Genomic DNA, 15,407 nt, shown 5'->3' on the forward strand with positions numbered 1-15,407 from the left:
GCTAAAATTGATAAATCTGAACACTTTCAGTTTTCTAGTGATTAAGTGGAGATAAGAGTCTCAGGCTTTGTAGTGCCCCTGCCTGGCTTTGAAACTTGATCCTCAGACCTTAGCCTCCTGAGTAGCTAGTATTACAGGCATGTAACCACGTACCCCAGCTTCAATCTTTCTTACTACAAAATACGTTCACAGTATTATGGGTTAAGACTTTTTATAGAACTTAGAAACATAAAGCAAGTCTATTACTGTTTTGTAATTGGCTGCTCAATTCCAAGCTAGCAAGTATGATTTATAGGTGGTTAGGAATCATTTTCTTTTAACTGTAGGTTTTTCTCATACTGCCAGTAAATTAACAGTCCCTCATAATAGTAGTTAATGTGATTCAATAACTATAATTCAGTAGCAGGAAACAGAAAAAAAAATCTGCTGAGAATATAGTACAATTAATTCAAGTTGGATAAAACCTCAGTGCAGAAAAAACAGTTTACATTAGATACAGTAGTGTTTCTTTAATAAATAGTATTTTTAAGTGAAACAAAGCTTAAAAGTTACTATATATTTATCCTTTAGGTAATGTAAACCTTAATGAACCCATCACAATCATCTTGCAGATAAAACTTATCATAAAGGGGATTCCTATGCAAAAACTGGTAAATCAGATGAATTTTGCTAGCTTAGATTTAAAAAAAATAGCTTAGACTAAAAAAACAGTAACAACAGCTGGGCATGGTGGCTCTTGCCTGTAATCTTAGCTACTCAGGAGTCTGAGAATTGAGGATCAGGTTCAAATCCAGCCCAGGCATGACCATGAGACTCATATCTCCAGTTAACACCAGAAAACTGGAAGTGGCTTGCTGTGGCTCAAGAGGTGGGGCAGTAGCCTTACGCTGAAGAGCTCAGGCACAACATGCGGGCCCAGAGTTCATGTCCCACACCGACAAAACAACCCTTTAACTTGGTTGTAATCTTTTTTTTTTTTTTTTTGTGGGGGATGTGTGTGGGGGGTCAGTTGGTCCGTCCTGGAGCTTGAACTCTGGGCCTGGGCACTGTCACTGAGCTCTTCAGTTCAGGGCTACCACCCTACCTCTGGGCCTGGGTGTTGTCCCTGAGCTCTTCAGCACAAGGCTACCACTCTACTTCTTGAGCCATAGTGCCATTTCTGGTCTTTTAGTGGTTTACTGGAGATAAGAGTCTCATGGACTTTAGTGTCTCGGCTGACTCTGAACCGGGATCCTCAGATCTCAGCCTCCTGAGTAGCTAGGATTACAGGCATGAGCCACTGCAGTCACTGCATCCTGTTGGTGGTAGTTAAAGCAAGATATCTTTCAGTACGTGGTTTTACTCTGAGAGTATCCATTCAAGGACAGTCCTATTGTGTTTGTCAAAAGATTTTACTGACTGGATTTAGTCCTTCATGTTATGACTTATAAATTCTCAATATACAAAGTAATCTTGCTTAAGTGATTTCTTTGCCCCATTATTTACAAGAGTATATAACCTGTGGGTTAATGGCCAAAATAATTCTGCAACACATTTAGTAGAAAACAAACAAACCAGCAGTACTTGCCCAATTATCTGGAAAGTATTTATCTACAATTTCTCTCATTTTTGCTTGATGAGTGTGAAGAATGGAAGGATCAAAGTAGAGAATCACATACAGCATGGCAGCTTGAGTTGCCAGGGCAGTGCTGCGATGTTCTGGCAGAGGATAAGCTGAGACCTGCAATGCAGCATTGATAACAATGAATGTTCACAGGTTAAATTTAACGATTTGTTCTAGGGTATAATAGTTTTCCAGAGCCCATCATCGGTCAGCATCCTAGCACTGGGAAGCAATTCTCAGGTTTTGGTTTTGGTAAACACTGACTTCCTCACTATGTTACTTCAGTCCCTCACTTTGCTGCAATTTTATTTATCTTAAAAAAGGAAAAAGAGGACTGGGAGTTTGGCCTAGTGGTAGAGTGCTTGCCTAGCATGCACAAAGACCCAGGTTCGATTCCATTGTACAATATACATAGAAAAAGCCAGAAGTGGTAATGTGGCTCAAGTGGCAGAGTGCTAGCTTTGAGGAAAAACCCAAGGACAGTGCTTAGGTCCTGAGTTCAAGCCCCAGGACTGGCAAAAAAAAAAAAAAAAGGAAAAAGAGGTTCTGGGAGTTTTTAGCCTAAAGGTAGAGTGCTTGTCTCGCATGCAGGAAGATCTGGGTTCGATTCCTTGGTACACATACATAGAAAAAAGCCGGTAGTGGTGCTGAGGCTCAAGTGGTAGTGCTCTAGCCTTGAGAAAGTCCAAGGACAGTGCTCAGGCTCTGAGTTCAAGCACTGGGACTGGCAAAAAAAAGTAAGAAAGAAAGAAAGAAACAATGAAAGAAAAAAAAAAGAGAAGGAGTTTGGCATGGAAGGACATTCCTATAGTCAAGGCAGGGAGTTTTAGGGCTCTGGGCCAGCCTGAGATACACAGTGAATCTGAAGCCAGCCTATGCTACAAAGTGAGATTTTTTTTTTTGGTCCTTAAGAAAGAAAAGTCCTTACTGGTGGCTCACTCCTGTCATCCCAGCTGATAGGAGGCTGAAATCTGAGGATCACAGTTCAAAGCCAGTCCCAGCAAAAAAAAAAAAAAAAAAAAAAAAATGAAAAGTCTGATTACAATCACTAAAATGGCAAAAGTGGAGCTACAGCTCAAGTGATAGAAGTGATAGAGCACAAAACTTGAATGTAAAAGCTCAGTCCCTGAGTTCAAGCCCCAGGACTGGCACCAAAAAAAGGGGGAGGGTTGAAAAAGATACCAGCCAAGTGCCAATGGCTTACAACCTGTAATCCTAGCTACTTAGGAGACTGAGATTTGTGGATTGTGGTTCAAAGCCAGCCCAGGCAGGAAAGTCTGTGAGACTCTGATTTCCAATGAATAACCAGAAAATTGGAAGTGGCTGTATGGCTCAAAGTGGCAGAGTGCTAGCCTTGGACAGAAGAGCTCAGGGACAGCACCAGACCCAAGTTCAGGCACCACAACCACCACCAACAAAAAGACAGAAATCATGAAGGCATGATGAGAATGACACTTCTAGGAGACACCAGATTCCTGGTGACCAAAGATACACTACTCCACCAAAAACCTTTTTTTCTTTTCGGTAACAAGAAGCCGTGACACCCCAATCTTTATCAAAGACTGCAACCGCCCCACAAAACAAAATAGGAGCCAGGAATGCACCCACACTGGCGATTTGTTACTTAAGATTCTAATATGGCAGAGGCCGAGGGCTAAAGATCCCAATACCTCCCCAGGAGATGTGGGGACCACCTGCTTTGCCACGGGGGGTGCACCTGCTACTACTTCTGCATTACCAGCACCCACAGATGATAGGCAAAATGAGAAAAATATCCCCAACTTGGCCACGGCCGTTGCTTCAGAGAGAAGAGGAGGTTCCTCTCCAGCTAGCCAAGGCTGCTATGTGGGTCTGGTGAAATGGGTGCTGCTATTGATTTGTGTCTGGGGGGATAGTTTGGGCCAAAAGGCAAATGACACCCCATTCCCAACGCAGCCCTATTTGTAAAGGAACACAGAATTCCTTTTTCCTTGTGATTTTATTTGAAATCATTATTATAAAGGTTGATGTACAGCAGGGAAAAAAAAAAGAAAGAAAAGTCCTGACTTTGAATCTCGTATGGAACTATTTTGTGTCTTCCCTATCACAGAGAACTCCCTAAACCTGATAAGCTCAACTTACTGTTCTGAAATTCTGAATTCCCACCTAATTCATCATTCCAATTCCTAACCCAATTCAACAGCTGCCTTTTCAACTGGAGGAAATGTAAGTATATTTCCTTAGATGCTAACAAATGGCTGGAGTAACAGAGTCTGAATGGCAACAAATACTATGAAGACCTGGTATAAGAGTTTTATTTATGCTTATCATATACACACAAAAGACTGACTAAGTTGCCTAAAGTTCCATACAGATTATGTATGTTCTGTATATATGATATATGATGCCTATAGTTACCATAGGACCAATTCTTTATTCTGTTATAGTACCACAAAAAATGTCATTTTCATAACAATGAAATCAAATGGTAACTCTCTTTAGTATTCTTCTCACTAAGTGAATGATGCACAAATTAGTGAGGAAGCTAAAAGTAACTTAAGATGCTGTAGGCACTTCCAGTCCTGTGTAGGCCTTCACTATCTCTGGACTATCCTGTGGCTCCCTTACCTCGGCAGTCTTCCTACCTAGCTATATGCTCTACTGGCAGCTTGGGCTTCCCCTTAGACAACACTCAACTTGGTTTTCCTGTAATCCTTCACTAGGCATCTATTTTCCTAAGCTACATGCTCATTACATTTAGGTTCTATAGCCTGCCTTTTTTAGTAATAAATCCCTAGCACTTTATACATGAATGGGCATCTAACACATACTCAATAACAATTTCCTGAATGATTAAAAGAATGCCTCTTTCTAATTGCTCAAGTCTCATTTCTATGTCATTTTTTCTCACTATATTTTTTACACTTTGAGGGAAAGGGATAATGAGGAGAAAAGTGAACTAGGTCTTTAAACTAATAAGGTCCTAATAGATTTAATTCCTACCTGATTGTAAATATCATCAGATCTCAGTCGGCCGATGACCATGCTGATGAAGGTTTCATTGATAGGTACCCTCTGGAAATAGCTCTCGGGATAGTTGGGTGGTCTCTTGGCTCCTGGTTGGCTAGAATAACCTGTACTCCGTAGAAGCTTACAAATATCATCCATATTTGAATCAGCAGAAGACCGAGCCGCACTAAGTCATGGTCACATGGGAGTAAAGAACCAAAGAAACCAGATGTATTAGAAACTCAGAAGTAGAAAAAAGTGGAGAACTTCAATTAGATTTGACCATTTGTATCTTTAAAGTTCATTATATATTTAAAAGCCCATTTAAAAGACAGATACTGGTTCTAGTCCAAAGTCCAGCATCCATTTCCCTAAATCCTTGGGCTGTGTTTGTTTGAAAACTTAGCATTTTCCAAACTTTACAAGGTAATATAATATTTAGATCACATATAATACAATATTTCAGCAGGGGTAAAGCTCTATCCCCAGATCAATGTACATTTATGATTCTAGAGTAAAATTTAGCTTACCTACTTAGCTGTTCTGAGTAAGTTTGACTCTGTAAGTGGTAGTAGGTTTAGATTTAGCTGCTAAATGAGATATGTGTATATAAGCATTTATCTATGTATATTTTTTTAGAGCTCTTTGGATTTCAGGATTATAGATAAACAATGTGAAATTGAACAAACATTTCACAACTAAAAAAACATTTTAAATTATAGCAATTTAAAGTGGAAATATATTAACTAGTTAGTTTTCCTTTCATAAGCTGCACCTTTTCTTCTTTTTTCTTTTGCCAGTCCTGGGGCTTGAGCTCAGAGCCTGAGTACTGTCCTTGAACTTTCTCAAGGCTGGAGCTCTACCACTTGAGCCTCAGCACCATTTCTGGCTTTTTTCTATGTATGTGGTACCGAGGAATTGAACCCGGGTCTTCATGCATGCTAGGCAAGCACTCTACTACTAGGCCAAACTCCCAGCCCCAAGCTGCACCTTCTATAGTGATCTAACAAAAAATATTTGTGATTTTCAGGGTGAAAAAGTAAGCCTTGAGAGAAATGAACTCAAACAATTGTCAACTTGAGATGGCCTCATATTTGATGACATAAGACTCTCCTTTACTTCAGATCTGGTAATTGTCCAGTTTTCTTGGGTGTTTACCTCCTAATGGAATTTGTACTCAAAGGGACAAAGTCTGATTTGATGGGGCTAATAATAAGTTTTTCTTTTTCCTTCTTTCTTATTTATTGCTTTTGATTTTTCCAGGTATTTCTAGAAATGCAGGCAAGGCCACTCGTTTTATTTTTTAAAAAAATATGGATGACACAATAACTTTTAGTCAAAGCACTGAAAATGATGTACAATAGTAGATACTTCCTTCACATGCAATGAAGCTGAGAGCCAGCAGGCGAGTCCATAAGCCTGAGGTTAATTTACAGCTTAAGAGACAGCAATAGCTAGTGTTGCTAAGAACATTGTCCTCAAACAATCCTTTTCTGTTGAGGCTATGCCTCTTCTGCTTTCTATTGGGCCCAAACTTAAAGTTTGAAAATGTTCATTTTACTCCTCACATTATCTTAAGGTCATACAGTAACATTTTCTTTTTTGACTGTTTCTTCCCTGAATTTATTTCAGACTTGAATTAAAAAAAAAAAATCAGGTTTTCACTTCTTCACTAAACAGACAGAAAACTTTATACTGAGTACTGAAATTTTTAAAAAGTTGGCTCTTATTTAAGCCCATACTTCCTGAACACTCAACGGTTCTATACAGACACATACAGCATGAGATACTGATATCTGCTTTTGGGTTTATGTAACAATGAGTGAGAATCCACTGTTAGTCTGATCTTGAATGAAAAGTTTTCAGTCTTTATCATGAAAATGACAACAGAAAGCTCATTTCAATTTTTATGCTGTCAAGGAATCATATTCAAAATGTTTCTTAAAAAAGAGTATTTGTTTGACTTCCAAAACTCTTTAAAATCTACATTCAAGGCAAAAAAATTCAGATTCCTTAAAAAAAATGAGTTATGGTAGTACAGGAGCCTATACTACTTTCCACCAAACCGAGTGTGGAAGTGCTTAGGGCAGCTGAGCAGTCGGGATACCTGTATCGATAGTACGAAACTAGCATTCTCTCTCTGACTTCCCCGTCAATCTTCTGGTCGATGACCAGCAGCATAACTCCATATAAATACAGTGCTTCACACTAGAAAGAGAAAAGACAATGATCAAATTCATAGAAGTACATATTTGTATGGAGTGAAGTTAACAATGAATGGTTAAAAAGGTCATCTTGGTCCCATTTTTCCTAAAAGCATACGTTTCCTAGAAACAGGTTTTCTACAAAGGATCCTTAATTTCTTTGCAGAATGGCCACTGAAAATTTACCCCAAATACATGTTAAATTATAGTGGTTATCTTTCAGTTGGCCTGTTTTAGGTATTTTGCTTGGGATAGGAAAAATGAAATCCCAATATTTATGACTACTTCATCATAAGGTCATTCATATATTTAATAAACATTTCTTAAGTGTCTTTATGTGTGATGTACCAGGCTAGATGTCTAGGATGCAACATGTAAAGAAGACAGAATTCTTTTTTTTTTTTTTTTGCCAGTCCTGGGCTTGAGCTCAGGGCCTGAGCACTATCCTTGAATTTCCTCAAGGCTAGAGCTCTACCACTTGAGCATCAACACCACTTCCAGCTTTTTTTCTATGTATATGGTACCAAGGAATTGAACCCGGGTTTTAGGGCATGCTAGGCAAGCCCTCTACCTCTAGGCTGAACTCCCAGCCCAGAAGACAGAATTCTTATAATGAAAAAGCTCATAACATCCACAGTCATTTATTCATTGGTTTACTATTTTCCAGCCTCAGATATGGTGGCTACAGGTTAGAATAGAATTATCAGATATGGTGGCTGCAGTTTAGAATAGCATTAACACCTGACTTGCTTCTCTTTAAATAGTGTTCTCTATATACTAGTGACTTACAGGGGAAAAAAAAAAAAGGTCAGTTTCCTCTTCTTGGATCTACTTTACATGCCTGCTATTACTTACTAGGAGTTGTTTTCCATCTTCATTGAGAAGCACAGTTTCTATCGTTTGCTGAATATAAACACCTTCATTGAGATCATCTAGATATCTAGAAATAAAATCCAAGTTATTGATTTATATGGATAGTTCAGCATCTTTTAAAAAGCAAAGAATTAAAGAAAAATATTACAAGGTATTCTGATTTTAACTAGTTTGTAGTTTTCTTGTTTTAAGAACTTAGAATCTTAGCCATGTGTGACGGCTCATGCCTGTAATCCTAGCTACTCAGGAGACTGAGATCTGAGGATTAAGGTTCAAACCAGCCCGGCACGAAAGGACCTCAGACTCTTATCTCCAACTAACCTCTAGAAAACCTCTAGGAAGTGGAGCTTGGCTCAAGGGTAGGGTGGTAGCCTTGAGCTGAAGAGCTCAGGGACAGGGCCTAGATGGAGTTTAAGCCCCATGACCTACAAAAAAAAAGAACTTAGAATCTTACAAGCCATGATTCATGGTGATATGGGGATAGAAGTTAATTATTATGAATAGTCATGTAAAAGGAGTACTCTCTAGTTCTGATTTATGAATTGTAAGTATTTTAGAAATAATAGCAAAAGAAATGGAATTGTTAATAGGTTAATAAGTAAAGCTTTTTATAAAATTTTTTTTTTGCCAGTTTTGGGGCTTGAACTCAGGGCCTGAGTGCTGTCCTTGGGCTTTCTCAAGGTTAGAGGTCTACCACTTGAGCCATAGCATCATTTCCATACATTTTCTATGTATGTGTTACCAAGGAATCAAACCCAGGTCTGTGTAAGCTACTACTAGGTCAAACTCATGGTGTAATAAGCTTTTTTTTTTGCTTCCTTTTTTTTTGTTGGTTGTGGGACTTGAACTCTGGGCCTGGGTGTTGTCCCTGAGTTCTTCAGCTCCAGGCTACTGCCCTACCCCTTGAGCCATGATGCTACTTCCTGTTTCCTGGTGGTTAATTGGTGATAAGAATCTCACGGACTTTAGTGCACGACTGGCTTTGAACTGCAATCCTCAGATCTCAGCCTCCTGAGTAGCTAGGATTATAGGCGTGAGCCACAACACCTGGGTGTAATAAGTTTTTGAAAGGACCTTAATTTACAAAAATGTTTCTTTTTCTCAGTTCTCACATGTAACATACTAGAATAGGTTCACAACCATTGGGGTGAAAGTCATGTGGCTTAGAATAAACCAAATCTATTATGATATTGTACGAGAAGGAAGTTATGATGAAATTACCAAATACTTAAGAACTCTAGCTTTATACATGGCATAATCAATAAAGGACATGTTCTATATGAGTTCCTTTTCCCTCTCCATTATTTACCACCAGAATAAGCTGTTAGTAAATTAATCAATACCTGTTTAAGTCTACGATATATTTGTGTACACTTTGAAATGCTAAGTAAAATCGGGTCACAATTTCTATGTTGTTTTCCCGAAATTCTTCATCTAAATCCTGTAGCTCTGGTTTTGCTTCCAGTTTGCTTTCCCATAACTCTGGACCCTAAGAAGAAAAATATATTTATGTGTAATAAAGGCATACTTGTTGAAAACATTTTCTACATAGTCTTTCTTTTAACTTATTTCTTTATTGTTATTACAAAGGTAAAGTATAGGGCCAGGAGTTTGGCCTAGTGGTAGAGTGCTTGCCTAGCATGCATGAAGACCCTGGTTCGATTCCTTGGTACCACATACATAGTAAAGAGCCAGAAATGGTGCTGCGGCTCAAGTGGTAGAGCTCTAGCCCTGAGAAAACCCAAGGACAGTGCTCAAGCCCTGAGCTCAAGCCCAGGACTGGCAAAAAAAATAAGGTGAAGTATGAAGGGGTTACAATTACCTAAGTCAGGTAAAGAATACATCTCCTTTTGGATAATGACAGCCCTTCCTTTCCTCTCTCCACTAGTCATTTAATATGTATTACATTCTTTTTTTTCAGGGGGCCGGGGGGTCATGGAACTTGAACTCTGGGCCTGGGTGCCATCCCTGAGTTCTTCAGCTCAAGGCTAATGCCCTACCCACCCATGGGCCTGGGTGTCATCCCTGAGCTCTTCAATTCAAAGCTTCCTGAGCCACAGCCCCTCTTTCCCTTTTATAGTGATTAATTGGAAATAAGAGTCTCTTGGACTTTAGTGCCCAGGCTGGCTGGTTTTGAACCACTTCACAGATCTCACCTCCTAAGTAGCTAGGATTACAGGCGTAAACCACCGAGCCCTGCTTTGTATTATGTTCTTTTTTTTTTTTTTTGCCATTTCTGGGCTTGAGCACAGGCCTGAGCACTGTCTTTGGGCTTTTTCAAGGCTGGATCTCCACCACTTGTGCCACAGCACCACTTCTGGCTTTTCCTATGTATGTGGTACCGGGAAATTGAACCCAGGTCTTTGTGCATGCTAGGCAAACACTTTCCCATTAGGCCAAACTCCCGACCCTGTATTATGTTCTTATACATTAGAAATTTAAAGCAGAGCAACAGAAAGTCATGAAAATAACAGAAGGCTAGACAGAAAATCCCTTTGCAACGGAGGGGCACTTAAAGGTGAAATACATTATGTTAACATTTTCTTTTTAAAATCTGCTAGAGTTTTCCATATGATGGCTTCATCTTCTTTTGTAGTTGAGAGCTGATAGTAAATTTGGTTCAAAAGTTCTCCTCTTTCTCCTAAATGACTTGACCTTTTGGGGTATCATGGTTCCTAGTGGAAACATGGTTTTGTAGAAAGGAAAATACAAATGTTCCAGGAGGAAAGTACCTTAAAGTAGCTGAAATCAAATATGATATCTCCATACTTCTGTTGATCGGCTCGGTCTTTCAACCGGAACACAGCAGGAATAAACTCGGATAGCCTCAGTAGTTCGGCAATGATGGCATTGCCACAGGAGACAATCCTCAGGATTGCTTGGCCACAGAGGTTGTTCTCAGCCAGGAAGTCCAACATTATGAGGGTGACCAATCAGTCCACACCTGGGAATGATGAACTGGCTTCAGAGCTGGGGTCTGTAGATCAACATGTAAAACCAGGTGTGCACATGGACTGGACACTCCATTAAAGAATCTATATTAGAACAAAGAGTATGTAAATGTCTATATATGCACATATATATGTACACACACATATATATAATTTATAAAGCACATATATGATTTTTTTCTCTCAAATTCACTATGCAATTATTTTTTGTTTTGTTTTTTGTTGATCATGGGGTTTGAACTCTGGGCCTGGGCGCTGTCCCTCAGCTCTTCAGCTCAAGGCTATTGCCCTACTCCTTGAGTCACAGTGCCACTTCTGGTTTTGTAGTGGTTAATTGGAGACAAAGAGTCTCATGGACTTTAGTGCCCAGGCTGGCTATAAACTATGATCCTCAGATCTCAGCCTACTGAGTAGCTAGGATTACAGGGATGAATCACCGCGTCTGGCTCACTGTACAAAATTTAAGTCTCCATTTTTCATGCTTTCAGTGTAGAGACTAAACCTCTTGACCTCTTTCTGACTTTTATTCAATTCTACTTATGAGAAAAAAAATGACACTGCTCATCTCTGAGTTAGCAGACATTGGGCAGCTATTTTTCCAATATCTTCTGATTGCATAAGCTATCCCTTATGACTCCACATTTTGGCAAATAATTGCAAACAAGAAACAAGAGCTCAGAGGCATGCCCCTGTACATTAACTTGATGTTATCTACCAATGGACTTACAAAGTTAAGGTATAAACACATTCATGATTTTTTTCAAATTTATATAGGTTCTACAAAATTGTGCAAAAATTATTTAGGAAGACTATATTAAATTGGTTCAAAAGACTCACATGATGCAGTACTAAAGTCTGGTACTGTTATAAGAATCAATTATTGCTAATTGCACACTTTTAATTAAACACAAAACATTGTAATTGTTAAGCCACTCTTTCTGGAAGTTCTTGAAGGCAAAGATCTATCTTCTTCAACTAACCATCAAATGCTGAGTGTCTCTTTGCCAGGTTAGAGATAAAGATGTTTAAGTAACTCATTTTATAGTACATACAATCTCAAGTTTGGCAGAATAACACAATCATCTAGAATCTTAAATGACTCTGTCAATAAGGTTAGAAGCAGATATAAAGCATGAATTTTTTTGGAGGAGGAAGGTGCTTTTAGCAGGATGAAGTCAGGGACTTTGTGCCTGTTTGGCTTGCTTAGTCAGTTGGACTCCATCACTTGAACAATGTTGCCAGCCCTATTTTTTGCTGGTTATTGTGAAGATATTCCTTCTCTTCTTCCCTTCCCTTCCCTCCCCTCCTCTTCCTTCCTTTCTTTTGCGTGGGCTGACCTCAGATCTTAATTCTCCAGATCTCAGCCTCCTGAGTAACTAAGATTATAGGTTCACTGGCATCTAGCTTAAGCATGTGAGTTTTAAAGAAGCTCTCAAGATGTTTCTGATGTAATGCCCAAATCAACAGAGTGGAGGATGATTGGTGCTGTGAAAAACTACAGCAAATGAACAGGAATTCAACAATATTTATCATTGTATGGCAAGTATATAAATAATAACATAGAGGTGAACCTTGTTCCTGATAGCTCTCTGTAGTACTGCTGGGGAGATAAGCCCTGGAGAGAAAAAAAATCATTGAAAAAGTGACGATAAGCTTGAGAGTGACAAGATAAACTAATAGTGGATCACATACTTGCTTGTCAATACAAGTCCTTTAGTATTCCTTTGGGTATTCTCTGCTCACATTAGATGATCTTGCAGCTTTTAGGAATTCAGGATTACAGAAGGAAATCCAGAAGCTATAAAGACATTTAGCACCTAACAATTAAATGTTTTTCTATTGCAATTTGGAATATGGGTTTGAAATGTAGAAACATATTACCAAGGATCTTACAGTAAGTGCATGACAAAAAAACTAGCAACTTAACCAAAAAGTAAACAAAGGGCCAGGAGTTTGGCCTAGTGGTAGAGTGCTTGCCTAGCATGCACAAAGGCCTGGGTTCGATTCCTCAGTACCACATACATAGAAAAAAGCCGGAAGTGGTGCTGAGGTTCAAGTGGTAGAGCTCTAGCCTTGAGAAAGTCCAAAGACAGTGCTCAGGTCCTAAGCTCAAGCCCAAGACTGGCAAAAAAATAAAAAATAAAGAAAATGTGAGGAAAAAGCACAAAGGGGGGTAATTTACAAAGAGTAATTCACATGATGAAGTATAAAAACAGATTTATAAGTCACTAGCATTGAAGCAACTATGAATTAAAGTAAGTACCCCCAACTCACTAGATACATTAGGTTGGCAATGATTAAAACAATAATATTTCTTCCAGGTGCTTCAGGTAGAACTTGGGAAAGTGCATTACTGGTGAAATGTGAATTGTTAATCTTTTTGCAAAGTGAACATTTACACAAACAAAACAATAATACTCTCTAACAGCATCATTCTTAAGATTTTATCCCCTAGAAATACAAGCACCAACATAAGACTAGGTCCAAGATTTTTTTTTTTCTTCTGCAGCCTCACAGACATCTGATGAGTAGGCAAATGTAACTTAAGTAGCATTAGCAAGAATGAATTCAAGATGTACTAGTTAATTGAAGGATTTCTGAGAACTATATTTGGGGAGGTGAGAAAATTAAAATACAGAAACATGAGTGGGATGACCCCATTTTATAAAATAATAAGAATCTATATATGGCAATATAAACAGAGAAGAACATTAAGGAAGAGATGGCAGGGGGAAGTAGGAACAAAGGGGGAGGCTGTAATCTAGTAAAAAGGAAAATAAAACAATTTTGGGCCCAGCAAAAAGAACAAAATTACATTGAGTGAAACTGTTTAGTGTACATATCAAAATTGGAGCTGTGCTTCTCAGATCATGTCTTCCAAGTATCCTTGGAATCAGAGATGAGTCAACAAAACTGCTGCATGACAGGTCCTTTTCCTCTCTTCGTAGTGTCCTCCCAGAACCAGTATGGAGAGTATAGTGAGTGACATAGATGCCTGCGGGCAACAGATGGCAGCAAGGAAGATTCTCAAAAATTAAGGACTTCCTTGGACTAGATGAATGTATGTTGAAATGATACAACTAAACTTTATGAAAATAAATTTTACATAAAACAAAATTTAGGAGCTGGGGATGTAGCTCAGTGGCAATGCAAATGTTTAACATGTGCCACATATTAAGCATTTCTTCCCAATCACTCAAAAAAAGATTTAGAGTTAAATCTCAACTATTCATCAATTCAACAAACAACGAATCCTAAGTTGATTTCCAGCTAACTATGATTTTTTTGTTCAGTACTAAGGACTGAAGTCAGGGCCTTCACATCACTTGAGCCATGTACCCAGACTTATTATGAATTTGGTAGTATAGTACCTGTACTTCACAGCTAACTTTCATAGTATAATCTTAAAATGGGAACTTCTGCCTAGTCTGCCCTCAACTCAAATTCTTCCTTTGTTTCCAGGTAGCCAGCTACTGAACCAACTAAAATAGTAATTTTTTACAACATTTAAAATGCCATTCATTGTTTCCAATGGCTTTTCTCCTAGTTCTTTCTTTTTCCAGATATTCTCATTTCAATTGTTCACTGTGTCATCATCTTTTTTTTTTTTTGCCAGTCCTGGGTGTTGAACTCAAGGCTTTGGACTTTCTCAAGGCTAGAGCTCTACCACTTGAGCCACAAGTGTGGTACAGAGGAATCGAACCCAGGTCCTCATACATGCTAGGCAAGCACTCTACCATTAGGCTAAACTCCTGGCCAGTGTCATCATCTTTGTTACCCTTCTCTTATTTGATGTTAAGTTATCATTTTTCAACTTCCAAGAAGCCAGAACCAGTTTTTAGCTTCAGGAAGGCCTGTAACTCTGAGTATAGAGATCTTGTTTATCACTGTGAAGTATGATTGCTAAGTTGTGTGAATATGCTAATGAGGTTTTATAAATTGACATGAAATCAAATAGTATAAGGAGATGAAGGGAAAACCTGTCAGAAAAATGCAGAAACAGCAAGCGGCTCTGATGTGTGATCTAGAGTTTATGGTGGACATTACTAAGTACTTCTCATTGCTGAACTTCAAGCTACAGGACCCCAGTTAACATCTCATTTTTCTATTTTCAAATGTGAAATAATCTGAAACTCAATCAATGTTGTGGAACGTGCAATTTGAAAAGAATAATGCAGTGCATTTTTCCTTCTCTGGAAAGACAAAAGCTTTCCAGAACACTTGAATATACTACTGGTGAAGGCATGAAACTTGAGGCCTTTGATGACAGATGCACGAATGTGAATGCAAAGAAATGGAATTGAGCACCTGCGGTACACTGCTCAGTGTTGAACCAGCAGTTGTGCCTGATAACCTATAATATAAGATCAACTATAAAGTAATCATGAGGTGAAAGCTACTTACAACCACTTCCCACTGCTGGAGTTTTACAAACACTACATACCATGATGGATTTTCCACTTGCAGGGAACATGCACTGGAATATGCATACATGTTTTAATAAACTTACTGATGCACAAGTAGTTTTCAAAACTTGCCAGCACAAAGAGTTGACTGAGCTCCAAACTGACTGATATGTCAGTCAAGCAAGTAGCAACATCACTAATACCTACTCATATCTCATACCTTACTAAAGCGAAGCAATTCCACCAATCACACTGGAGTAAGTTAATTAAATGTTGGACCAAATATAGCAGGCTATTTTTTTTTGTCGGTTATGGGATTGAATTCTGGGCAAGGCTACTGTCCTACCCATGGGCGTGGGCAATGTCCCTGAGCTCTTCAGCT

The 15,407-nt window shown here is 38.8% G+C and overlaps 1 protein-coding gene across 2 annotated transcripts in view; it reads right to left on the minus strand.

The window, feature by feature from the left end:
- Window positions 1–10,699, minus strand: part of Washc5 (WASH complex subunit 5) — a 38,557-nt gene extending 27,858 nt beyond the window's left edge. The window contains exons 1-6 of one of the 2 annotated variants that reach the window (XM_090339372.1): window positions 10,401–10,699; window positions 9,012–9,157; window positions 7,651–7,735; window positions 6,699–6,799; window positions 4,586–4,778; window positions 1,568–1,720 (exon numbers count right to left, since the gene is read on the minus strand). In XM_090339372.1, coding sequence (XP_090195498.1) covers window positions 1,568–1,720; window positions 4,586–4,778; window positions 6,699–6,799; window positions 7,651–7,735; window positions 9,012–9,157; window positions 10,401–10,586 — 864 coding nt within the window. In that variant the 5' untranslated portion in view covers window positions 10,587–10,699. The remainder of the gene's footprint in view (window positions 1–1,567; window positions 1,721–4,585; window positions 4,779–6,698; window positions 6,800–7,650; window positions 7,736–9,011; window positions 9,158–10,400) is intronic. The other variant, XM_090339373.1, reaches the window with a different exon arrangement.
- Window positions 10,700–15,407: the final 4,708 nt, after the last annotated feature.

This window comes from Megascapheus bottae, chromosome 9, assembly GCF_031878675.1.
Source record: "Megascapheus bottae isolate mThoBot1 chromosome 9, mThoBot2.hap1, whole genome shotgun sequence".
In the NCBI taxonomy this organism is placed as follows: domain Eukaryota; kingdom Metazoa; phylum Chordata; class Mammalia; order Rodentia; family Geomyidae; genus Megascapheus; species Megascapheus bottae.